This window comes from Camelus dromedarius, chromosome 2 (assembly GCF_036321535.1).
Source record: "Camelus dromedarius isolate mCamDro1 chromosome 2, mCamDro1.pat, whole genome shotgun sequence".
NCBI classification, from domain to species: domain Eukaryota; kingdom Metazoa; phylum Chordata; class Mammalia; order Artiodactyla; family Camelidae; genus Camelus; species Camelus dromedarius.
This window is the reverse complement of record NC_087437.1, coordinates 14,797,684-14,823,520: the sequence shown is the minus strand read 5'-3', so window position 1 is coordinate 14,823,520 and position 25,837 is coordinate 14,797,684. Positions and strand designations below refer to the sequence as shown.

The 25,837-nt window shown below is 39.7% G+C and overlaps 1 protein-coding gene across 2 annotated transcripts in view; it reads left to right on the top strand.

Annotated features, from left to right (window-relative positions):
* Window positions 1-12,566, top strand: part of TOPBP1 (DNA topoisomerase II binding protein 1) — a 54,009-nt gene extending 41,443 nt beyond the window's left edge. The window contains exons 24-28 of one of the 2 annotated variants that reach the window (XM_010998573.3): window positions 499-662; window positions 1,433-1,570; window positions 7,321-7,410; window positions 7,587-7,748; window positions 11,820-12,566. In XM_010998573.3, coding sequence (XP_010996875.1) covers window positions 499-662; window positions 1,433-1,570; window positions 7,321-7,410; window positions 7,587-7,748; window positions 11,820-11,963 — 698 coding nt within the window. In that variant the 3' untranslated portion in view covers window positions 11,964-12,566. The remainder of the gene's footprint in view (window positions 1-498; window positions 663-1,432; window positions 1,571-7,320; window positions 7,411-7,586; window positions 7,749-11,819) is intronic. The other variant, XM_031437037.2, reaches the window with a different exon arrangement.
* The last annotated feature ends 13,271 nt before the right edge of the window (window positions 12,567-25,837 follow it).

Below are 25,837 nucleotides of genomic sequence, written 5' to 3'. Positions count from 1 at the left end.
TTTTATATCTTAATTGTAACAAACCAATTGCAGAGAAGCAGGAAAGTGAAGATTTACTATTGAGATAGGAAGGAATTTTTGTTACCTATAATAGATCTGATAATGGCATTATAGCTGTATAAGAAAATTTCCATATATTTTAGAGATGCATACTGAATACATAGGAGTAGAGTCAGATGATGTCTTATATTTGCTTTAAAATGGTTAAGCAGGAAAGGGGGTTAGATTCAAGTAAAGATGGCAAAACTTTGATAATTTTAGAACCTAGGTAGCCAGTGTATGGAGATTCATTTTACTGTTTTATCTACTTTTGTGTTTTAAATTTTCATAATAAACATTATGTTATTAAAAAAATTTGTAAAGAAAATAATTGTCAGTCAAGGGTTTTGGGGTTTTTGGGGGCATTTTGTTTATAAGTAATTTCTATGAATAGTTGAGATACATTTTTCTGAGGAAAAATTTAAGAATCAATAAAGTACCAATTTTTCTCTAATTAAGGTGGATTAGTGATTGAGAAGCAGTGCTTTGATCCCAGCTGTACACACATTGTTGTGGGACATCCGCTTCGAAACGAGAAGTATTTAGGCTCAGTGGCAGCTGGGAAATGGGTGCTTCATCGCTCCTACCTTGAAGCATGCAGGACTGCTGGGCGCTTCGTGCCGGTGTGTATTCAAATTAATGTGAAGGGTGATTTTTCTTTAAAAGTAAACATCTTAATAATTGGTTCCAGTACATATAGTGACTGTTCATGTAATTGAAATAACCAGATATGACCAATTAAATTATACTAATTTTATAAGGTTCCTGTTAATAGTTAAAGCAGAAAAATTTGAGGATCATAGATGCAGATTCTTAGTTATATCAGTTTTATTTACTATAATTTGAATGGATTTTTTTTAATTGAAATAACATTAGAAAATTTCAGGATTATCTCATAAGCTTTTATCTTTATTGCCAATCCATAAAATACTAACTAGTGACTTGAAATATTTTGGTTCCTAACTAACTTTCACAGTAATATCTATCATGTAGTTTTTGAAGTTTTCAATCAAGATCCCTTAGGGATCTCTTCTATAGACAGGTAATCAAGCTGTTAATATAGATCTCCTCTGACACCAGGTCCTTCTGTGAAGTTCATCTTGCAGTAGGTGAAGCCTAATGATCTTAAATATTACCAGTTGCTAAGATGTAGTTAAATGTGTTTCTTAGAAAAGTATGCAATAATTTTCTGATTTCTAATTAAAACCAATGTACTTGACTCTTACATGAAGCCAAATTAATCTACATTTCCTCCATGCTCATAAACTGATGCTTACTCAGTAGTCTTTTTATTTATAGGAATTGAATGTGTAGCTTTTATAACTCTCATAGATTGTGGCCTCCTTCAGGATATATTGTAGGAACTCAAAAGTTTGTTGGGCTACTTCTGTAGGAAGAAGACTATGAATGGGGAAGTAGTTCCATACTTGATGTTTTGACTGGAATCAGCGCACAGCAACGAAAACTAGCACTTGCGGCAATGAGATGGAGGAAGAAAATCCAGCAAAGACACGAGTCAGGCATTGTCGAGGTATTAATGCATATAATTATGTAGGTAGTGTGAATGGTATTCAGTGTCATGACTATTCCAGGTTGTAAATTTTTTTTTTATAAATAAAACTGAAAAAAAGCTATATTTTCTTATTTTAAAGGCAATTTGTTTTCATTACAGCAAAATCAGAAAATGAAACATAAAAACAAATCAAACAGAACAAAACAGCCTCCCTTAGAGCATCATTAATTACTGTGACCATCTCCATGTATGTTTTTCCAAACCTGCATCGTCTATCTGTGTAGCTAGCTATCAAACAAAATGGGATCATTACCACATTATTTTGTAACCTGTTTTTTTAAACTAAATTACGAACATCTTTCCATGTCCATAAGCATACCCCCACACTAGCATTTTTAATGTTTAAGGAATATTTTCTAAGCAAGACATTATTCCAGGTGCTGCAGTTTATATACGAAAATGGGCAAGATCATCTCTGCCCTCATGTGGATAACAATTTTTTTCCCTTTGTAACATTTAGGTCATTTCCATATTTTTGCTTTTACAAACAATGATGTGATGGATCTCCTTGTAGTTAAATCTTTGTATACACTCATAATTTTTGAATGATCGCATTGGTTACTCTGTTTGTCCCTCTGGGTTTATTCCACATCCTTCTTGGCCTTGCTCTGTGGCCCACATCACTGGGCTCACTTACCTTCTGGTGATGGGAAGCACTAGCAGGACGTTGGAGTGGGGCAGTAGAGGGAGATGGATGATGTATTCTGACTGCCACCCTCCCTCCTTGTGGATTTTCATTAGCTGCATTCTTGTATTGATGATGGCTTTTGTGTGTGGGCACCCCTCCCAGAACTCAGTTCTCAGCTCACCCCATGATACTGCGCCATTCCTTGTTGGTTTACCTTAACCTTGTCTTGGAGCATTCTTCATTAAACCCTTCTCACTTACCCCAGGAGAGTAGGCTGTAGGGGTGAAAATTTTCCCTCATTCCCTTCTAGGTTCTTTGGCCGGTCTAAGAATCAAATTGACATATGACAGATTAACAGGAGAAAAACAAAACTTAATTTTGTTAAAGGGAGCACCATAAAAAAAAAATGAGATCCAAGGGTAAGTTGGGCAGATGAGGCTTACATCTCATCCTGAGCTAGGAATGGGATAGGAGCTTGAGGCTTCAGAGGGCAGAAGGCTGATTCACAGGATGATAAGAGCAGATGTTTGGTAATTAGATGTTTGCCCTGCCATACAGATGGGTCTTTCACATAAAAAGCTGTCTCTGGTAGCCGTGCTCTTTCTAGGCCAGGTCCCCTATCTGAATTCTTATAGGTAGTCAAGGGAGAGGTAAAAGTTTTTCTTGAATCTGCTGGGCCTTTTTTTTTTTTTTTTTCCTGTTTTTCCACTATATGTTCATGCATTTATTTTATAAAATTCCCCAGTTTCTAGGCATTATCTCATTTTTTCTTTTATTTTGCTCTTGAATCAGCAGTTAGTTACTGGAATTCCTTAAAACTCTCAGTTTTATGAAGGTATCTTCCTGCTTTGCTTTTCTTGAACCTCTTCTCTCCTTTTCCACATCTTGGATGGAGTCAAGCAGAGGTTGATTCCTGGTTTCAGGAAAGAGTGGGCCAACAAGACCATTGACGATGGGGAAGGCTCCATAGATGATCCAGGGCAGGTGGGGAGAATACATCATTAGGATCATGATGATGGGAGATAGGACTGCCCCAATATTAGCAGCAATTCCCAGGATTCCTGTAGTTGTTACCCCATAGAAAAGAAGGATATTTGTGGCCCTTCACTCCAAAAATCAGAATTTTATCATTGGCATAAACATTTCCATTGCATTAAAAACAACAAAATACCTAGAAATAAACTTAACCAAGGAGGTTACCTATACTCTGAAAACTGTAAAACATTGATGAAGGAAATTGAAGATGATACAAAGAAATGGAAAGATTTCTTGTGCTTTTGGATTGGAAGAATCAACAGTATCAAAATGGCCGTACTACCCAAAGCAATCCACAGATCCAGTGCAACCCCAGTCAAAATACTCATGACAATTTTCACGGAGCTAGAACAAGCAATTCCAAAATTTATATGGAACCATAGAAGACATCAAGTTGCCAAAACAATCTTTTGTGGGTTTTTTTTTTTCTTTTTTCTTTTTTCTTTATGTTCTCTTTTCTTGTGGTTTGATGACTAGAGAAGTTCCTTTAACATTTGTTATAAAGCAGGTTTGGTGGTACTGAATTCTTTTAGCTTTTGTTTATCTGTGAAGCGTTAGATTTTTCCATCAAATCTGAATGAGAGCCTTCCTGGCTAGAATATTCTTGGTTGTAAGTTTTGCCCTTTTATCACTTTAAATATATCTTGCCACTCCCTTCCAGCCTCTAGAGTTTCTACTGAAAAATCAGCTGATAACCTAATGGGAGTTCCCTTGTATGTTATTTGTTGCTTTTCTCTTGCTGATTTTAATATTTTCTCCTTATCCTTAATTTTTGTCAGTTTGATTACTGTGAGCCTTGGTGTGTTCCCCTGTTTAGTTGATCCTGTGTAGAACTCTCTGTGCTTCCTGGACTTGGGTAACCATTTCCTTTCCCAGGTTGGAGACGTTTTCAGTTATCTTTTCAAAAATTTTCTCAGGTCCTTTCTCTTTCCTCTTTCTGGGACCCCTATAATGCAAATATTACTGCTTCATGTTGTCCCAGAGTTCTCTTAAACTATCCTCATTTCTTTAACCTTTTTTCTTTTTTTCTGTTCTGCAATAGTATTTCCTCTAATCTAGCTCACTGATCCATTCTTATGCCTCATTTAATCTATTCTTGGTTCCTTCTAGTGTATTTTTCATTTCAGTTTTATTCTTCAACACTGTTTGGGTATTCTTTATATTTTCCAGCTCTTTGCTAAAAACTTCACTCTGTGCGTCTGTATTTCTCTTGAGTTCTCTGAACATCTTTGCCATCATTACTTTAAACTCTTTCTCAGATAAATTGCCTATCTCCTCATCATTTATTTCTTCTGGATTTTATCTTGTGCCTTGGCCTGGGAGATACTCCTCTGAGGCCTCATATTGTCTGTCTTTCTATTTGTATTTTTAGGTTGGTTAGTTACGTTTCTTGACCTTGGAGAGGTGGCTCTCTGTGGGAGGGGTCCTATGCGTCCCATCAGTACACTCCTCTCTTGTCACCCAAGGGCCAGGGTCCAGCTGGTCCCAGTGTAGAGTCTGGCCTGTGTTTGTGGATTCCTTCCACAGGCTTTGGGATTGTTGCTTTCTTATTTCTGGTATCTGCCCCTTGTGGGTGAGGCTGGACTAGAGGCTTATTCAGGTTTTCTGGCAGGAGGAGTTGGTGACTGCCCACTGCTGGGTAGAGTTTGGTCCTGAACCTCTGGTGGGTAGGGCCATATCTAGAGGTGTTTGTGGCTCAGGAAGTCTGCTGACAGGTTGGGCTGTGTTCCCACCCAGTATGTTGTTTGGCCTGAGGCTTCCCAGCCCTTAAGCCTACAGGCTGTTGGATGGAGCTAGGCCTTCCTGCTGATGATCTAATCAAGATGTCAGCCTCCAGGAAAGCTTGTGTATATGAACACTCCTGAAGTGTCCACCACCAGTTTTTATGTCCCCTGAGTGAGGCACAGCCATCTCCTACCTCCCCAGGAGACCCTCCAAAACCAGCAGGCAGGCCTGGCCCAGGTTCCTGTGAAATTACTGCCTCTGCCCTTGGACCTGGCACACACAAGATTCTGTGTACGCTTCCCAAGAGAGTGAAGTCTCTGTTTCCCCCAGTCCCATGGGGCTCCTGTAGTTAAGCCCCACTGGCCTTCAAAACCAGATGTCCTGGGGTCTCCTCCTCCTCCCAATGGTGGAACCATGGCCTGGGGAGCCTGAGATGGGGCTCACAACTCTTACTCCTGTGGGAGGGCCTTGCAACTTGTTCTTCAGCTTGTGGGTCACTCACCTGGCGGGTATGGGGCCCAATTATATCACATGCACACACCTCCTACCGTCCCACTGTGGTTCCCTTTATGTTTCCAGTTGAAAAAGATCATTTTTGCTAGGTTCCAGTCTTTTTTTTTTTTTTTTTTTTTTTTTTTTTGATGGTTGTTTAGCAGTCAGTTGTGGTTTTGTTGTGGTTGTGAGGAGAGGTGAGCTCATGGTCCTGCCATCTTGACTGGCAGTCTTCTCCAAATTGTAAACTTTTTTAAGAAAATATGCTTGACAAAATAATAATTCTATTTTTTATCCCTTGGTTGATATACTTAGTTTGGGCATCCGAAATTCAGCTTAGTGTTAATTCCTAATTCTTCTAATTGTGGTCGACAGTAAGGTATATATATATAATGTTGGTCGTTCTTTTAAAAATCATTTATATCTGTAAAATGTGACCCATACTATATTTCTTCCAAAGAATCTCTTTAGCATCTATCTCCAGGGGTTCTCAGCTTGAGGTCCACCGACTCTCCCAAAGTTTATAGATCAAATTCAAGAAAGAAAAAAATACATCCTTATTTTTACTAACTTCTAATTGAAAGTTCACATTTCTTTCATTATAAGTCGAGGCAACAAACCACAACACTATTAACAAGATCTGTGACTCTGCCCCATGGAAATCAGATATTTTTGCTTGTGTTAACAGTTGTAAGTATCTTGAAACATTGTTCATCACTACTTTAAAATTATAGTACACACAGATGTCCCCAGCTTGTGATGGTTCAACTTGACGATGGTGCAAAAGTGGTACACATTCAGTAGAAACCGTACTTTGAATCTTGTATTTTGATTTTGAACTTTTCCCAGGCTAGCGACACGCAGCACAGCCCTCTCTCGTGACGCTGGGCAGCGGCAGTGAGCCGCAGGACACTCACAGTCATTCTGGCTTTCCCTTTCAGTAAGGCGTTCAGTAAATTACATGAGCTAGTCAGCCCTTTGTTATAAAATAGGCTTTGTGTTCGATGATTTTGCCCAGCCATAGGTTAATGTAAGTGTTCTGAGCGGGTTTAAGCTGGGCTGCTCTAAGCAATGGTATTTGATAGGTTAGGTATATTAAATGCATTTTTGACTAAATGATATTTTCGACTTATGATGGGTTTAATATAGAAGCACATCTGTTATGTCATAATTTTTTAAACATTTTGATAATTTTCAATAAATGGTTTCCTTCGTAATACTTTATACGTCATTTTGAACATTAAAAAAATTCATGTGGTATGGAAATTCCATCTCAATAAAACTGTTATTTTTAAAAAATTACTTAGAGGACAGAGCCATAGGTTTCACTAGACTGCTGAAGGGGTCCATGGCTCACAAAAAGGTTAAGAACCCAAGTTATATTGTCTTTTGTGTTGTATTCTGAGTTCTCTGCTGTCTCCAGGTCCTTTTTAGCCTTGATTCTCTTTCATGTTTCCAGTTTGCACTTTCAAGAGAAATACAATGGAGATTCTATCTAATCTACTGTTATTTAGGCTCTACTCTTGATTAATTGTAAGAAAAAAATACTAAAAAAGGCTACACAAATGTCAAGTTGCTTTAATGTTACCTAACCATAAAATCATTTTCCTTCATTCTTCAAGTATTTATTGATGACCTACTATGTGCTGTGCACCATGGCTGTGTGTTTCAAAGTATTCTGATCAAAACAGTTACTGTGTTCCTCAGAAGTAAAGGTTATAAGATTATTCATTGACATAAAACTAAGTCTGCAGATGAAATGTATTATTTGTATTATTTTGTCATTTATTTTCCAAATAATTTCAACACTGATTATGTTTATTTGTAGGGGGCATTTAGTGGATGGAAGGTTATTTTACATGTTGATCAGTCCCGAGAAGCAGGATTCAAACGCCTTCTTCAGTCAGGAGGAGCAAAGGTTTGTATTAAATCAACTTACTGAATTTTTTATAAGGATTATTTCTAACCAGGGTTACTGTGATCAGTTTTTGATTCTCTTCTGCGTTTTGTGAGATGGTAATCCTCACGTATAGATTATACAGTTGGACGACTTCAGGAACTGATAGATTGTGATGCTTCTTGTTTTTCCCTTAGGTGCTACCTGGTCATTCTGTATCTTTATTTAAAGAAGCTACACATCTCTTTTCTGACTTTAATAAACTGAAACAAGGTGACTCAGGAGTAAATATAGCAGAAGCTGCTGCCCAGAACGTGCATTGCTTGAAAACAGAGTACATTGCTGATTATCTTATGCAGGTTTGTAGGATCCTATCCTTGACCTCCTCATGACCAAAGATGTGCTTCTCTGCGTAGAGACAGAACTACACAACAAAACCCTCAAGCGTTTGCTCCCTGGAGGGCTCACTACACTCCGGTTCAGAATTGGCCTGTGTTGGGTGATTTGTGTGGGCAAAGAAAAATCTTCCTGACACAAGAGTGCCTAAATGCCAGCAGGAATCAGCAAAGTATGGCATGTGGTTGTAAATGTCTTACCACAAAGGATTTGAAGCAGAATAGTGTAGAAATAGGGGGAAGCCACAACCCACCTGTTTTGTGATCATTGCTGCTTGGGTTTGGAAGCAGGTCAGGGTTTAACAGAAGGAATGCCTGAAACATCAACAGGAAGCCTCTGTCCTAAAGCAGTGGGATTCATACCGACCAGGAATTAGTTAGCCAGTACTAGCTCTCCTTGAACACCTACATAACTTCTTAAAAAATCTCAATTTGTTAAGACATGTGAGGTTTTAAAATTCTACCCATTTGGAAAGGGCAGGGGTTGGGGGAGTGTGGAGGACCCTCCTGTATGTACCTCATCCCTCCTGAAGTTCCTGATCGGGTGCATCTAAGATGAGAACCACTACAGAATAGTCACCTAAACTGTGCAGTGCTAAGTGTTTGTACAAGTGCTGTCATTTTTTCCTGTACATATAAAAGAGTGTGTAGAACATACATCCTGGTTAAAGAACAGCAAAATGTCATCCCAGTGCCCAGGGTAAGAAATAGAAGATTGAGAGTCCCATAGGAGCCCCCCGCTGCTCCTCCCCGCTTGCGTCTCCCTCCTTCCCCACCAGAAGCAATCACTGGCTGACTTTTGGTTATTCGTGTCCTTGCCTTTCTCAGGGTTGTAAAGTGCGTCAGGTACTAAATGTCTGGAGAAACGTATAGGGGGAGTGAGCTGCTCTGTATTTCTGCATCTGAGTTCATGATTGCCTGTCCCTTGCTCCTGTGAATAGGTCAAAACAGAACAGTCCTGTAGGGTGAGGCAGTAGGCTCAGGAGGGGAGAGCAGCAGCTTCATGTCAAATTCATGGCCAAGATAAACCAGGCATAGGTAAGACTCTGAGATAGGCTCACCCTCGTGTTCTCACTTCAGGTTAAAAACTAGATGCGGTGGCTGCAGGGATCTTGGTGATGATGGCCTTCAGCGTGTCTTCGGTCACATTGGTGCAATCTGGTTGATCACCCTTTGTCTACTTCTGTGCACTGCCGTCATCCCAGGAGCTCCATTCATCATCCTTTGTCTCTTTTCTCTGTTGGGTCTCCTGTTTCTGAGTCCCGTGTCATCCTGATACACTCTCTCATGTTGATGGAGGTCTTGTCTAGTAACTTGAGAAAGAACACATGGGAGGTAAATTGCTTACGACTTTCTATGTGTGAAAATTCTTTTTTCTGTGCTCACATTTGACTGAAGTTTGGCCTGGCATCAAATTCTAGGTTGAAATCTGCTTTCTGTTAGACTTTTTGATTGCTTGTCTCCTTGCTTCTAGTATTGCTGTTAAGTAGTCCAAAGCCATTTTGATTCATAATCCTTTATATGTAACTGTAAACTAGTAGGAAGTTCTTTTTGTCCCCAGTTTTCTGAAATTTAAAACGATACACTGTCATGAAGGTCTGTGTATATATTGCTGAGCAGTACAGATGTACCACAGTTAGTTTAATCGTTAACCTATTGAAGGACATTTGGGTTGTTTCCAGCTTGGAGCTATGATTAAAGCTGCTGTGAACATTTGTGTACAGTTTATATGTGAATGTTAAGATTTCACTGCACCGGGATGAATGCCCAAGTGCGTGTTTCCAGAGTGGTCATATTTCTACATTCCTACCATGAGTGGATCCAGTTTCTCTGTCCTCATCAGCATTTAGTTGTTTTTCATTTTAGCCATTTCAGTTGGTGTATAATGATCTCTCTTGTGGTTTTGACTTGCATTTCCCTCACGGCTAATCAAAGTGAACATCTTTTTGTGTGCTTCTTTGCCATGTTTATATCCGCTCTTCACTGAAATAAATGTTCATGTCTTTTGCCCCATTTTCTAATTTAATTGTTTTTTTTTTTTTACCATTGAGCCTTGACAGGTGTTTCAGATGCCAGTCCTCTGTTGGATGTGTATTTGTGCGTATTTTCTCTCAGTCTGTGGCTTATCTATTTATCCATTTACCTTTATCCTCTTATCAGGGCTTTTTGCAGAACAGTTTTTAAAAATGTTTTATAGTTTTTACATTGTATGTCTATGATCCATTTTGAGCTAATTTTCACAAAAAGTGTAAGGTTTAGGTCAAAATTTGGGGTTGTGGGTGTTAGGGTTTTTTGTTTGTTTGTTTGTTTGATTGCTATGGCGTGTCCAGTTGCTCCAGCACCATTTCTTAAAAGAAGTATCCTCCATTTAGTTGCATTTGCACGTTTGTCAAAATTCAGTTGGGCATTTTGTGTGGGTCTGTTTCTGAATTCTCTGTTATGTTCCACTGATCTGTGTGTGTCTTTCCTTCTGCAAGACTGTCTTAATCACTATGTATATAATAAGCCCTAATACTGGGTAGTGATCCCTTCCTATTTATTCCTCTTTGTCAATATTGTTGCTATTCTAGGGCCTCTCTCTCTATATATATTTTTTTTTTTTGCCTGTACCTTTATTTGTAAATTTTTAGATAAGCTTGTTTGTCTAAAAAAACACCTTGCTGTGATTTCGATAGGATTGCATTAATCAGTTTGAGTGATTTACATCTTTACTGTGTTAAGTCTTTCAGTCCTTGAACACAGCTCATCTCTGTTTGGGTTGTCTTTGATTCCTTTCATGAACAGTTTGTAATTTTCAGTATTTCCATTTTGGAGGTGATTGTTTTACTGAGAGTAGATCATAGTCTGCTTCTTCATGTGTGTAATAATTTTGGATGTATCCTGCACATTGGGAATCAGCTGTAGAAACTAGATTCTGTGGTGTTCCTCTGAAGAGTACCACGCCATCTGTTTAGCTGGCAGTTTACTTGGCTGAGCTCCTGCCGTGAGTGGCAGCTCAAACCTCCGCTTGGTTCCTGGAGCTTTGCTCTGAGTTGCTTTGCACATACATGACTCAGCGTCAAGCGAGGATTTGATCAGCATTTATAACACAGAGTTTGGGGTTCTGCCCTCCCACTTTCTGGGATCTCCCACGTCATTCTCTAGTGCTCTGGTTGCCATTCTGTCCTGTGGTTCTTCAAGGTTTCCTATTAGAGTTTTAGCCAGTCAGCATGACCCAGCGGGGCTTCTCCTCAGGCTGAAAGACATAAAAAATGAAAAGAGGAATTCACCCTCTTCCATTCCTCTCTTTCCAGCTGTCAACTCCCCTCAAGTATTTGCCTGATTTTGTTTCTTCTACAAAACCTTATAGTAGTTGCTTTTAATATATTTTGGTTGGACTTTATACTTGTTATCTGTAGAAGAGTTAAATCAAAAGGCAACTACCCATTATTTTGTGGTGATTCATTTTCATGTTATGTAGTCTGCCATGTTGCCAGAAGATTAAGTTTTATTATACTTTTAATAAGAGAAAAGGTCCTTATTTCAACGTTGGTAATAAGGTTATAAGGAAGAAAAATGCAAAGGTTTCAGACTTAAGTGGAGAAGTGTATGAATTCTGGCTTTGCCACCTGTTAGGTAGGTAACATTGTGTTATTTAACCTTTTTTATCAATGAAATGGAGAATAAAAAACCTATCTCACATGTTTATTGTAAAAATTAAGTAAAAATTTTCAAAAATTTATACTAAGCATAACTTCTCACACTTAAATGATAACTATTAACTGTATTTTACTGTAGTTTCCATATTCAGTATTTAATCTATACAGATTAAACCATTAAGACCTGAGCTGGCCCCACTCTGCCTGAGCTTAAAACTTATTTTTTTTATAAAAGCTGAAATTTTGTCACACAGGATCTGTTCACCAAAGGTGACAAGTGTTAAATTGCTACCTTGAAAGAAAAATGTTTAAGTTTTTCTGGTCATAAAGCAGAGTAAAGGAATCTATAACCTGATGAACAGTTTGAAATCTGAAAAAACTTTTCTCCCTTTTACAGGAATCCCCTCCTCAAGTAGAAAATTATTGTCTACCAGAAGCTGTCTCACTTCTTCAGAACAATAAGGAACCTGGGCCTGGATCCTCACAAAAGAGGAAAGCTCCCACAGAGAAAAATAAAATCAAACGACCTAGAGTGCAGTGATCGCATTTACTCAGTTACCAGCATTAAATGTTTTTAATTTAGTACCCTGGATGTTACTGTGATGGGTTTGTACAGTGCTTTAAAGGCAAGAACCTGAAGGATTCGGCTTCAGTGTAACAACAGTGGCCCTGCTTGAAGTGTGTTTTTAACACCTGAAACTTTAATCACTGAAATACTAACTGTCCCTGAATGGAAAGTTACCTGAAATAACAACAAAACACAGCCCCTCAGCTAGCGTGCCGTTAAACCACTTTGCCGTGTGTAAGGGGCTCTTTGTTTATTTATTTTCTTGTACGTATCTGGGTCTGTAGCTTAGTGGACGTTTTAGCAAGGTGATGGATTTTGCCTTACAATGTCTGCTTTAATTCATAGCAAGGAAGTTGTCAATTGGGATTTATTCGTTTTTTTTCCCCTGATTTCTATCTTCTCATCACCATTTTACCTCTTTTTAACAGGAACCTGAGCACAAGGTTTAATGAGGAACTGAGGCTTTAAACTTAAATGTGTGTGTATATATGTATATGCATGTTTGTACAAACTTCTCTATGATGTCTGCCAAGTTTGGGCACTAAAACTTGGAAAATAAAAACAATGAAGAATAAAGTAGTGACTCAAAGTAGATAAGTTCAAATAAGTTTTTAAAAAGAAATAAAACATTCTGGTATCTATTCTCTTATTGAAGCAATAAAAGATTTGTAAAACGTAGCCTAAAAAGCACATTTCTAGTTACGTTTCTGGTGTTTGCTGTTTATGTGCAATATTGTTTCTAGGGGGTTAAAAAAAAATAAGGAACTACATAATTGCATTAGCCTTTATTAATCTAAACCTAACCACCAAATACTGTGTGCATTGCCATAATTTTCCAAATATAAAGCTACCTCATTTTGTTTAAGGGACAGATAAGGTAGGACTGTAATTTTGATGCAGACTGTTCAATTCCTAGTGAGTTTTTGAAAGGCAAACTCAAATGGTGATGGATTAACCTGGACACCAAACCGCTGACGTTGTCATCATGTTTTCCTCTAAACAGAGGAAGGGGTACCCCTGTCCTGCAGACTGTCCTGCTTTGAGCTAGTTCACAGCTGCGGACCTCACAAGGAGGTGGTTGCGGTTAGAGGAGGTCCTATGGGTGGGGTCCTAATTTGGCAGAACAGGTGACGTCACAAGGAGAGACCAGGAGTTCCTGGCACAGGGAAGGAAGCACCGCGTGAGGACACGAGCAGCTGTCGGCGCGTCGGGAGCCTTTCCAGAAGCCCCGGCCAGCACTTCGACCTTAGACTTCTAGCCCCCAGAACTGTGAGAAAGAGCTCAGATCTGTGACTTCTCACCCAGAAAGACACAAGCCACCACTCTAACCCAAACCTACCTTTTCACAGAGAAGCCTCTCACTCGGAGGTGCTTTCGTACATGTTGCTTTACGTCAGGGGTTGGCAAACTCGCTCTGTAGAAGCGCAGAGAGTAAATGTGTTGAGCTTCATTGGCTGGTCTGCGGCATTTTTCCTCCAATTCTTTAAAATGTAAAAATATTCTTAGCTCAAAGCCGTGCAAAAATAGGCAGTGGGCCATAGTGAGCTGACCCCCACTTTTCCATCTCGGTCTGTCAACAAGCAACACCCTCAGCTCTGTTTTTCTACTAAGAGGAGGAGCAGCCTTTTGGCAGCGCCATCTCATGCTTGTGTAGCATTGGGGATTCTGTGATTAAAAGTATCACGTGTTTTAAATGTGTGAGGTACTCATGGGAAGAAAAGCCACGGTACAGATGTTTGTTGAGGCTTTTTCAAACCATTAAAGAATGTTGAAGAAAACTTTTAAAGCAATGGAAACTAATAAACGAAAAGAGAGAATTAAGCAATTCTCCTGTCAGTATGAACTGCATTTCAGGATGACCTGTCAGCTGAGGAAAAATGCTTTAGAATAATTCCAGGCAATAAGTGCAGAGGACAGGACAGAAGCAAGCCATCTTACAACTGAATGAAATTACAGGTCTAAGCAAATGGGGAATGTTCTACTGATGGATCAAGCGGATGATGCCTGACCTCACTGACCACGCAAGACCACCAGACATGCCTCCTGGTGTGATGCAATGAGAAGCAGAAGACAGTATGAAGTGCTCTTGTTAGAGCAGGCAGGCAGCTAGACACGAGCAGAGAAGGGGGGCATGGGCCAGGTGGCAAGAAACCATGTATCTTGTGAACAACAGAGGCCCTTGGGCAGACAAAGAGAAGCAGCAACTTTGAGACTGACAGGAAGCCATATATCTTGAGATGACAGGGTCCTAGAGGCAGACAAAGGTGAGAAAAGGTGGGAATCTCCAGTATCTGAATGTAACCTTTGGCTCGTTATGCCCTTATTACAATAAAAGTAGCCTGGGAGATAAGATAAGATTAAGCACCAATGCCATGACACTTCCAAACAAGACTAAATAAGAACAACAACAAAAAAATCCCTCTTCCCTTCCGGAAGGTGGAGCTGGGATGAAAATCAGGAAATATGACCCCAAACTCCTCCATCCCCAATAAATACTCTGCCCATTCATTTTTACACCCCATATAACCAGCTTGTCAAAGAAACTCAGGGCAGCTACTCACCTGAGTCTGCCCACTCTATCCTTGAGAGTGTATAATCCTTTAATAAACCCTCATTTTGCTTTCTTGACCTCTATGTCTCTTCTCTGAATTCTTTCTGTGACTAGATGAGAACTTACTCTCCAATAATACCCTTCCCCTAGCCCCATTATTTAAACTCACATTTGATCAAGCTTCCAGATCTTACTACCTAGACTCAATCAACGTTGAGTAAGGGGTGTTCCAGTTCAAAAGGACACTGTTCATGGATCTTGAACTCAGCTCCTCTCATGGACACACTGATTCTACAACTACAAACAGAATAATTTCCTCTGAAAGAAAGCTCAAAACTAGCTAAGTGACTGCTACATATCAGGCAAATGGGAAAACCATATCTAAGCAGGTAGGGGAAATGTGAGGCGCACTCTCTCACCATAAGCCCCGCCCCCGCATGGCATCCCACAGTCAGAAGGGAACTGGCAGCCCTGGGCTTCACTCTAAGGAGCAAAGGGCTTGAATTTGACATCTGAGACCCCAACTTTTAAGACCTGTACTTGAGAGACGAGCCCCCAAAACACCTAGCTTTGACAGCCAATGGAGCTTGTGTCCCCGAGACCCACAAGGCTGCAGTGAGCTGAGAAACAGCTCCTGAAGGGCTCATGTGGACTCATCCATCACCAATCCCAGTGCAGAGGTAGACTGAAAATGGCCTGTCTTTCTGCAAAAGAGGCTTAGCTGCTTATCTTAAAGCTTCAGCCTTTATAATAATTATAAATGGACATAAACTTTTAAAACTGTGAACCACTATATTGTACACCTACCTGAAACTTATATAGTATCATATATCAACTATACCTCAAGTGAAAAAAAAAAAAAAGCTTCAGTCTGAGGGGCAGGCATGGGCAGGCATTTAACTTAACACACAAAGAGGGGACCACTGAAAAGGAGCCACCACACCTTTGCTCTCTTTCTGCCTAGCTCCAGGTCACTGGTATCTCCCAGAAAGGAGCTTGTGCACCTGTCTGGTGCCCTGATTTTTGCAGCTGCTACTCACAGGACATCCCTTGGTCACCAGGCTCTGGTAGCCAGTGGGGCTTCTTCCCATGGGTCCCACAGGACTGTAAAAAATGGAGGAAGTGTTCTTAACCAGCTGTCACCCCCAGGACATAGCAGACAGGTAACAGACTGAAATATCCCCTGTTTCTGTGAAAGAGATCTGGTACATATCTTCATTGCTGCAGCCTGAGGGGCAAGCTTCTAATTAAACACACATCTAGGGGCCCCCTGAAATACTTTCTAAAGTCTGCAGAGGCTGGTGGGAGCCATCTTCCACCTCTCCCTCTGCCTTGCTCCAGGTCACTGGTGTCTGTCTCATGGAAAGAACTTGTGTGCACACCTGGCATCCACGTTTTTGTGGCTGCTGTCCAGGGGGCACCCTTTGATCACCCGGTTCTGGTGGCAAGCAGGACTGACATTCACAGGTCCCATACGATAACAAACAGAGAAATAGTTTTTAACCAGCTACCACGCCCAGGGCACATCACAAGGACAGCAGACTGAAACACACCCCGAGTCTGTCTGTGAAAGAGGTCATCAGCATGTCTTCATAGCTGTGGCCTGAGGCTTCTAACTAAACACACACCTAAGGGCTGACTACAAGCCTCTCCAGAGACCTCAGAGTGGGCACCATCTTCACACTCTCCCTCCGCCCCACCCCGGTTACTGATGTCTTTGAGAAAGCTGCCTGTGTGTGTGTCTGGTTCCCCAGTGTTTGTGGCTACCGCCAAGGGGACACACCCCTTGACTGCCTGGCTCTGGTGGTCAGCGGAACTTGTGTTCACAGGTTCATTGGGATGGTAGCAAACAGTTCTCAGCTGGCTGTTATCCCAGGGCTCGGTGCAGAGGGAGCAGACAGAAATGCCCTTTTCCCAGTCTTCCCCTGAAAAAGGTGTGTTTGCGTACTTTAAAGGCTGCTTCCTGAGGGTCTGACTTCCAAACAGCTTCAGTCTTAGGTGCTGACTGAGAACCTCCCCTCTGGGACACTGACAGGTCTTGGCACATCCTCATATACTGGGAGCCTTGAAGAATAAAGTAGGCTGCTTGGAAAATCACAAAGGTTTGAAGGACAACAAAGAGCTAGAGCAGAGTTGAATAATGAGTTTTATTTACATAAGGTCACTCCTTCAAGATGAGGAGAGGCCACCATTTTACCAAATGCAGAGAAACCAACACAGAGAGTTAAGAAAGAGGAAGAACAAGGGAATATGTTTCAAACAAAAGCACAAGTGAAAACCACAGAAAAAAGACCATAATGCAACAGAGATAGGTGATTTAGCTGATAAAGAGTTCAAAATAACAATCATAAAGATGCTCACCAAGCTCATGAGAAAAATGAGTGAACAGGGAGAGAATTTCAACAAAGAGATAGAAAATGTAAGTACCAAACAGAAGTCACAGATCTGAAGAATACAGTAACTGAACTTTTGATAATAGAAGGGTTGAGGGGGAGGGTATAGCTCGAGTGGTAGAGCACATCCTTAGCATGCACAAGGTCCTGGGTTCAATCCCCAGTACCTCCTCTAGAAGTAAAGAAATAAATAAACCTAATTACCTCCCCCACAAAGGGAAAAAAAGTCAGTTGAAAATAGAAGGGTTAAACATCAGACTAGATGAAGTGAAAGAGATTGGTGAACTTGAAGACAGGACAGCAGAACTCATTGAATCAGAGCAGTGAAAAGAAAAAAATTTAAAAAGAGTAAAGAAAGCTTAAGAGACTTATGAAACAACATCAAGTGCACTATAGGCATCCCAGAATGAGCAGGGTTGGGGCTGGGGTGGGGGAGGCAGAAAACACACATGAAGAAATAATGGCTGAGACTTCTCTAACCTGGGGAAAGAAATAGGTATAAAACCAGGAAGCCGAGAGTTCCAAATAAGATGAACCCATGTCAAAAGTTAAAGACAACAAAAGACTCTTAAAAGCAGTAAGAGAAAAAGGATTCGTTATGCACAAAGGGACCGACACAAGATAATCAGCAGATTTTTCAGGAGAAAACTGCAGGCCAGAGGGAGTGGCAGAATACATTTAAAATGCTGAAAGCAAAAAGTACTGTACCAGCAAAGCTGTCCTTCAGAACTGAAGGAGAGAGAGTCTTCCGGACAAACACAAAAGCTAAAGGAGTTCATTACCCCTGGACCAGACTTACAAGAAATGTTAAAGGCACTTCTTTAAAGCTGGAGGGGGAAAAGGGAGCATTAATTAGTAACAGGAAACATACAGAAGTATAAATCTCACTGACAAAGATAACTATATAGTAAGATTCAGAATAATCTAATGGAAATTTGGAGGATTAATCAGCTATAAAGCTAGTATAAAAGTTAAAAAATAAAAGTAGTAAAAATAACCATAACTACAATAATTTGTTAATGGATACATCAGATAAAAATATGTCAATTGAGAATAAAAAACATAAAATGTGCTGGGGGAGTAAAAATATAGAGCTTTAGAATGGGGTCAAACTTAAGTTGTTACTGGTTTCATTTGCAAAAATTTTCTCCCATTCTGTAGGTTGTCATTTTGTTTTACCTATGGCTTCCTTTGCTGTGCAGAAGCTTGTACGTTTCATTAGGTCCCATTTGTTTATCCTTGCTTTTATTTCTATTGCTTGGGTAGCCTGCCCTAGGAGAACATTTTTGAGATGTATGTCAGATAATGTTTTGCCTATATTTTCCTCTAGGAGGTTTATTGTATCTTGTCTTATGTTTAAGTCTTTGATCCATTTTGAGTTTATTGTTGTGTATGGTGTAAGGGAGTGTTCTAGCTTCACTGATTTACATGCTGCTGTCCAGTTTTCCCAACACCATTTGCTGAAGAGACTGTCTTTATTCCATTGTATATTCTTGCCTCCTTTGTTGAAGATTAGTTGACCAAAAATTTGTGGGTTCCAAGGGGGCAGGGGGTGGGAAGGGATAGACTGGGATTTCAAAATATGGAATAGATAAACAAGATTATACTGTATAGCACAGAGAAATATATACAAGACTTTATGTTGGCTCACAGAGAAAAAAATGTGACAATGAATATATATATGTTCATGTATAACTGAAAAATTGTGCTCTACACTGGAATTTGATACACCATTGTAAAATGATTATAAATCAATAAAAATGTTTAAAAAATAAGTAATTTTACTATAAAACTGAATATTAAACAGAAATAGTTATAAAAAAACAACAAAACTTAAGTTGTTACCAACTTAGACTGTTATTATGTAAGTTATTTTATTTAAGTTCATAGTAACTGCAAACCAGAAACTTATAGTAGATATACAAAAGAGAAGAGAAAGAAATCTAAGCATACGACCCTAGAAAACCATGACTAAATCATGAAGAAATAGAAAATCTGACTAGACTAATTACTAGTAAGGAGACTGAGTCAGTAATCAAAACCCTCTCAACAAAGAAAAGTCCAGGACTGGATGGCTTCATTGGTAAATTCTAACAAACATTTAATCTTCTCAAACTGTTCCAGAAAATATAAGAGGAGAGAACACTTCTAAACCATTTTATGAGGCCAGCACTACTCTGATACCAAAACCAGACAAGGACACTACAAGAAAATTACAGACCAGTATCTCTGATGAACATTAATGCAGAAACCCTTAACAAAATATTAGCAAGCTGAACTCAACAATACATTAACAGGATCATAAACCATAACTAAGCGGGGTTTGTCCCAGGGATGCGAGGGAGTGGACGGTTCAATATCTGCAAGTCAATCAATGCGATACACCACAGCAACAAAGTGAAGAATGAAAATCATATGGTTATCTCAATAGATGCAAACAAAGCTTTTCACAGAATTCAACACCCATTTATAAAAACCTTTGAGAAAAGTGGGTATAGCAGGAAGGTATCCCAACATAATAAAAGTCATATATGATAAGCCCACTGCCAACATCATACTCCACACTGAACAGCCGAAAGCTTTCCCTCTAAGACCAAGAACAAGACAAAGATCCCCACTCTCACCACTTTTATCCATCATTGTATTGGAAGTCTTAGCTAGGGCAGTCAGGCAAGAGAAAGAAAGAAAGAAAAGGCATCCAAATTGAAAAGAAAGAAGTAACACCGTCACTGTTTACAGATTACATGGTATCATAGCTAGAAAACCCTAAAGACTACACCAAAAACTGTTAGAATTTTAAAAAAATGAATTCAGTAAAGATGGAGGATACAAAATCAGTATGCAAAATAAGCTGTGTTTCTATACACTAAAGATGAACTCAGAAAGAGAAATTAAGAAAACAATCCGATTTACAATTGCATCAAACAGAAGCAGATACCTAGGAATAAATTTAACCAAGGAAGTGAAAAACCTGTACACTGAAAACTGTAAGACACCGATGAAAGAAACTGAAAAGTTGAAAAAGACACAAATAAATGGAAAGATATTCTGTTCCCATGGATTGAAGGAATTAACAATTTTAAAATGGAAAGCAAGGTACAGCTTCAATGCAATCCCTATCAAAATGTTAATGGCATTTTTCACAGAAACAGAACAAACAATCCTAAAATTTGTATGGAACCACAGAAGGTCTTGAATAGCCAAAACAACCTGAGAAAGAAGAACACAGCTAGAAGTATCATGTTTCCTGATTTCAAACTATGTTACAAAGATATAACAATCAAAACAATACAGTACCAACATAAAAACAGGCATATAAATCAATGGAACCGATAGAGAGCACAACATTAAAGCCACACATACACGGTCAATTAATTTACAACAAACATGCCATGAATATACAATGGGGAAAGGACAGTCTCTTCAATAAATGGTGATGGAAAAACTGAACAGCCACAAACAAAAGAAAAACTGGACCACTATGTTACACAAAAATAAACTCAAAATGGATTAAAGACTTGAACATAAGGCATGAAACCATAAACTCCTAGAAGGGAACATAGCAGTGAACTCCCTGACATAGGTCTTGGTGATGAGTTTTTGGATGTGACACCAAAAGCAGAAATAAACAAGTGGGGCTAAGTGCTTCTGCCCCACAAAGGAAACCATCAACAAAATGAAAAGGCAACGTAACAAATGAGAGAAAATATTTGCAAATTATATATCTGATAAAAGGCTAATATCCAATTTATGTAAGAACTCACACAAGTCAGTAGCAAAAAAAAAAAAAAAACAAACAAACTGATTTAAAAATGGGCAGAGGGTCTGAATAGACATTTTTCCAAAGGAGACATACAGATGGCCAACAGGTACATGAAAAAGTGCTCAATATTTATCATCAGGGAAATACAAATCAAAACTGTAAGATATCACCTTACACCTGTTAGAATGGTTATCATCAGAAAGACAAGAGTTGACGAGCATGTTGAGAAAGGGGAACACTTGTCCCACTGTTGATGGGAATATAAATTGGTGCAGCCACTATGGAAAGCAGTACGGAGTTTCCTCAAAAAATTAAAAACAGAACTACCATGTGATCCAGCAATCCCACTTCTGGGTATTTATCCAAAAAAAAAAAACAAAACCCCGAAAACACTAACTTGAAAAGACATCTGTACCCCAATGTTCACTGAAGCATTATTTACAATAGCCATGATATGGAAACAGAAATGGATAAAGAAAATTCATAGCTATACACAATTGAGTATTATTCAACCATAAACAGAAAGAAGTCTTTTCATTTGTAACAACATGGATAAACCTTGGGAACATAATGTTAAGTAAAATAGTCAGACAGAAAAAGGCAAATACCATACAATCTCACTTATATGTGGACTCCAAAACAAAACAGAACAAAACTCATAGATAAAGGGAAAAAAATTGGTGGTTGCATGAGGTCAGGGTGGGGTATGTGTGTGAAACAGGTGAGTAAAAGTGGTCAAAAGGTACAAACTTCTACTTATAAAAAAGTCCTGGTAGTGGGGAGGGTATAGCTCAGTGGTAAAGCACATGCTTAGCATGCACAAGGTCCTGGGTTCAATCCCCAGTACCTCCATTAAAAAAACAAACAAACCAAAAAACTAATTCTACCCCCCACCAAAAAGTATAAAAATAAAGTTACACTCAAAAAAAAAAACAAACAAAAAAACAGCCCTGGTGATGTAACATACGGCATAGTAACTATAGTTAATAATATGGTACGTGTATTTGAGAGTTGCTAAGAAAGTATATCTTAAAAAGTTCTCAGCACAAGAAAAAAAAATTACAACTATGTGTGGTGATGGATGTTAACTAGAATTATTGTGCTGATCATTTTGCAGTCTGTACAAATATTAAATCATTATGTTGTACACCGGAAACAAATATAATGTTATATATAAACTGTATCTCAGTTTAAAAAGAAAAAAATGAGTCAAGAGACAGAAACCAGACCAATAACTTGAGGATGAACACTTAATATAATGAACTGCGAATTGGTAAAAGACAATTAACCACTGAAAGGGATAAAAGAGGATGGCAAGAAGTACAAAAGCAGCAACTGCTGAAAGTAACTACTACCCTAACACCGAGGGAGAGTGAAGAGGAAAAGGACTCAGATACCTACACACATAACTCGCACCTCTGAGCAAACTGTATGGTGGTGAAGACAGGCAGGAGGGCAGAGGCCTCAGCTGAGGGCAGTAGCATCCTGCCACTGGGTGGCAGGAGCACTTGTCAGGAGGCCTGAGCCACAGCTGACCGTTGGGGCCACCGCTGTAGTGGAGGAGAGCGCCACTGGAGGGTGAGGGCTGCTGCTGGACCAGGGGGGCCGCCCCAGTGAGCACTCCCAGGCTCCACCGTATGCTGATCCATTGGCTACAGTGGAAAACAGCACACCAGGCAGGAAAATCCCTTCCCTTTCGCGGCTCTAGCCTTTCAGTGTCTCTACAGCGCCCTCTATTGACCACACAGTCCATTGATAATCAGGCCAGTTAAGGGCTGCACTTGACCCCTGTTACTGGGAGATCAGGGAACCCATCTCAGTGGCACGGTCACAGCTAGCCTGTAGAGGAGAGCAACTGTAGAGATTCAAGGATGCAAGTGCTCCCCTCACTAATGTATTTCTCAATGTCTTAATTAAGGAAGTATTTTGTGGACCTTGGCAGAGAATGTAATTTGGGGGAGGGAAGTGTGCAGCTTTCACATGATAAATACATTTCAACATTCCTTTCTTCCCAAGCCATTCGATTCCTTCTTCCACATCATGCTATGGAAGCTTCAACATCTCAGTTTCATCAAACATAGGTCACCACAGACTACATCGAACCAAAGAGATTCCACACAGCAAAGGAACCCATCAACAAAAAGAAAAGGCAACCTACTGAATGGGAGAAAATATTTGCAAACCATATATCTGATAAGGGGTTTATATCTAAAATATGCCAAAAAACTCATACAAGTAAATAGCATGCATGCATGCATGCATGCATGCATGCATGCATAAATAAATAAATAAATAAATAAATAAATAAATAAATAAATAAATAAATAAAAAAAATGGGCAAAGGATCTGAATAGGCATTTTCTCAGAGAAGACATGCAGATGCCCAAGAGAAAAGGTGCTCAATATCACTTATCATCAGGGAAATGCAAATCAGAACCACAACAAGGCATCACTTCCCATCTGTTAGAATGCCTATCATCAAAAAGATAGATAACAATTGTTGGTGAGCATGCGGAGAAAAGGGAACTTTTGTGCCGTTGGTGGGAATGTAAACTGGTGCAGCTACTATGGAAAACAGTATGGAGGTTCCTCAAAAAAATTAAAAATAGAACCACCATGTGATCCAGCAATCTCACTTCTGGGTATTTATCCAAAGAAAAGGAAAACAGTAACTTAGAAAGACATCTGCACCCCCATGTTCACTGCAGCATAATTTACAATAACCAAGATAAGGAAACAACCAATGAATGAATGGATAAAGAAAACTGGTACATATATATACACAAAGGAGTATTACTCAGCCATAAAAAGGAAATCTTTTCATTTGGGACATGACAACATCGATAGACTTTGGGAGAATAATGCTAAGTGAAATAAGTCAGACAGAAAAAGACAAATACTATATGATCTCACTTACATGTGGAGTACAAAACTCAAAGAGGACAAGTTGATGGTTGCCAGAAGGCAGGATATATGTTTGTGTGTGTGTGTGTGTGTCTGTGTGAAATAGGTGAGTGAAGGTGGTCAAAATGTACAGATAAGTAACTCCTGGGGATGTAATGTAGGCCATGGTGACTAACGTTAATAATACTGTATTGCATATTTGAAAGTTACTAAAAAGTAGATCTTAAAAGTCCTCATTACAAGAAAAAGAATTTTGTAACTATGTATGGTGATGAATGTTAACTAGACATATTCTGCAATATATACAAATAGCAAATCATATTGTACATCTGAAACTAATGTGTTATATGTCAGTTATACATCAAAAACCCCCACAAAAAACAAAATAGAAAAACATAGGCCACCACTGAGACCAAGTTTCAGTCAACCAACAAAGATGTAAGCTGTTAGAGCCTTAAGAGCTAATACTTTAAGTCCAGAATATCTCTGGTAAGTGCACCCATATCAACGGATGCAGCTCAGTCTAGCTATATATTCTATTCTCCTTGCTCTAACACTCTTCAAATACACTTCCACACATATTTTCCAGATTTCTGCTAATATATGTTAGGAAAATCTTACCATTTTCCCCCTCTTTGGCTGTGAGTGTAGTGGCATCAAAGTTCTTGAGAATGAGCGTGTGTTTTGCAAGGCGATCTGACCCAAGTGAAGAGCCTCAGGATTTTCCAGAAAAGGTTAGCCTCCTCAGCTAACACAGGAGGGCAAACTATGCCCACTGGCAGGAAAGGCTCAGAGAGACGTGACATTTTAACACTTTCAGTTTAGTCTGAGTCCAACCAAAATTTGCCATCCCAAGTTTCAGGGCCCCATTTTTCAGAGTGAATATCCTCAATTTCACATGAGAAACTTAATGAGGCTATGAATTCAATGGATGTAGACAATTAAGTTTTGTCTGATTTTCAGCAATGAAAATACATGAAATGATTCCCTTAGGGCTGTTACGGGGGCCTCTCTGGTCCTTGAACTTTGTTGAGCTGAGAGTTTAAGGACCTGAGCTTGTCAATTCTTTTTATAAGCACTGGGGTTAGGAGGGAAGGGCAGCAGAGAAGGAAGAATAGCTCAGTGGCAGAGCACATGCTTAGCATGCAGGAGGTCCTGGGTTCAATTCCCAGTACCTCGATTAAAAAAAAAAAATCTGCCCAAACCACTCCGTGCATGGAGAACCAACCCCACACTGGCCCTTGCAGACGTCATTACTGCCATAAAAAGTCCCCAGGGGCTCCCACGACACTTGCTTCAGCAATACTTCATCACAAGCAGAGGTGGTAGCGTAACTGTAATGTCACTGCCTGTCATGGCTTATGACCATCTCACCAGCCAGCATTCGGTCAGGTAACAAATTAAAGCAGTAATTTAGACAGGAAAAATAGAAAGAATTATTACTAGTAAAGTGGTTAATGACTAAGAAAGGTCAAAGACGGTGCTAAAGGGTAGAGCAGTAGTAACTTCAGAAAGCAGCCGCTGGCCCTGGCGCTGAGGAAATGTGAGCAAGGAAGGAACTTAGAAACTTCAAGGCAGGGTCCCTCTTAATGCTGAGGTTCAAACCAGGGAAGGGAAGCATGGCCGACACTGCCACACCCAGCCTGCCAGTGGCGGAGAAACTTGCCGGAGGGTAAGGGTTGCAGTAACAGTTGGAGGGTGTGAGCCATGGTCCGACCACTAGGGCTGCTGGTGTGAACGTCCCAGGCTCACATGCCAATGAGGACACGAAGAAAGGCTTTGCCTCTTGCCGATTCTACCGTGTTCCTCCAGCGCCCTCTGCTGGCAAAGGCGAGATGTGTGCAGGGTCCAGCGTTCTTTGATGCAGGGCAAAGACCGCCTTTGGAAGTAAAAGCCATAAATTAACAACGCGCACGCTACTCATTTATAGGAAGCATAGGAAGGTGATCTTCTAAATTCACAATCTGGACAGTTCTGCAAGCCAAATGGCCGGAATTATGGTACGAATAAAGTGGGAAATGACGGAAGCCTTGAAGACTAAATGCAACAGGTCATCCTTGCCTAGATTGTTTCAAACAAGCAAACTGTAAACAGCACCATGAAAAATGAGAGAAATTTTTAACACCAACAGGATATATGATGTTAAGAAAATGTTAGTTTTTTAGGTGTGATAATGGTATTGCGGTTAAGAATCTTTATCCCTAGGTGAAATATTTATGGATGATATAGATCTGGG